General features: G+C 44.4%; 1 protein-coding gene across 1 annotated transcript in view; it reads right to left on the bottom strand.

The window, feature by feature from the left end:
* LOC111231770 (laminin subunit gamma-2-like) overlaps nt 1-794 on the bottom strand; it is an 18,865-nt gene extending 18,071 nt beyond the window's left edge. Inside the window, exon 1 of the mRNA XM_022759008.1 lies at nt 785-794. Coding sequence (XP_022614729.1) covers nt 785-794 — 10 coding nt within the window. The remainder of the gene's footprint in view (nt 1-784) is intronic.
* Nucleotides 795-965: the final 171 nt, after the last annotated feature.

Below are 965 nucleotides of genomic sequence, written 5' to 3'. Positions count from 1 at the left end.
TCTGTTTTAATGCTACAGCTGCTGCTCCTCCCTCAGAGGAGACGATCTACTTCCTGTTTACAGCAGCTCGCACATGCTCAGTGTAGGTGATGGTCATGGACGGGGATGGTTTCTGATACAGAGCTAAAACGCTGATTGATTTGGTTTTAAATGGAGAGCAGTCGTGTGGACGAAGCCTCAGCTCATCGTTTATTTGATAGGACTTCACTCTCATCCAGCTGTTCTCAGAGAAACATCTGTAAACAGCTGCTGGAGACCAAACACAGAGCTAAAAGAGAGGGAGCACTGGACGGAGAGTCACGGCCCGTCGCACAAAACACCTTCAAGTCTGACACTGGAGGTTTAACGTCTCCTCAGCTGAGGCGGTTACTGAAGGTTTCAGGAAAACACTTCAGATATTTCACAGTAATTTAAGTTTGTTTGCTGCCATTAGCAAGTGTCTCATCCTCCTGTTGTTTTGGCGGGAACTTTGGTCTCAAGGTCTTTCATGCAACAGTTGAACTGACTTTAAGTGATTCTCTAAGTAAAAGACTAAGATCAGGAGAAAACCTGAAATACTTAAGTGAAGGTTTTAAGGAAACCTTTAGATGACTTAAGGATGATTTGTGCATCAGTTTTTATTTTTTAAAATTTAGTGTTAAGGTGTTTTGTGTAACCGGCCTCAGGGTGTTGAGGGAACCGCTGAAGCTTCTGACATGAGGCCCAGGGTTCTGGTTCAGGGCGTGAAGAAGGTCTAACGTACAGACCTCGTCTCTAAACTCTCATCTGTGGACGTTTAACCCACTGTGCTTCATCAGAGCTCAGCTTATATTAAACTACAGGTAACCATAGCAACAGTACAGCTGCTTCAGGCTTTGTTAGCAGTTAACCAACTGTCAAACTAACCCAGGGGTTCGAACGTGGACGTGGTGGCAACGATGATGATGATGATGATGATGATGATGATGATGATGATGATGATGATG

Source organism: Seriola dumerili, unplaced genomic scaffold, assembly GCF_002260705.1.
Source record: "Seriola dumerili isolate Sdu_G_001 unplaced genomic scaffold, Sdu_1.0 BDQW01000315.1, whole genome shotgun sequence".
In the NCBI taxonomy this organism is placed as follows: domain Eukaryota; kingdom Metazoa; phylum Chordata; class Actinopteri; order Carangiformes; family Carangidae; genus Seriola; species Seriola dumerili.
The sequence above is the reverse complement of the archived record's forward strand: the minus strand, read 5'-3'. Positions and strand labels throughout refer to the sequence as shown.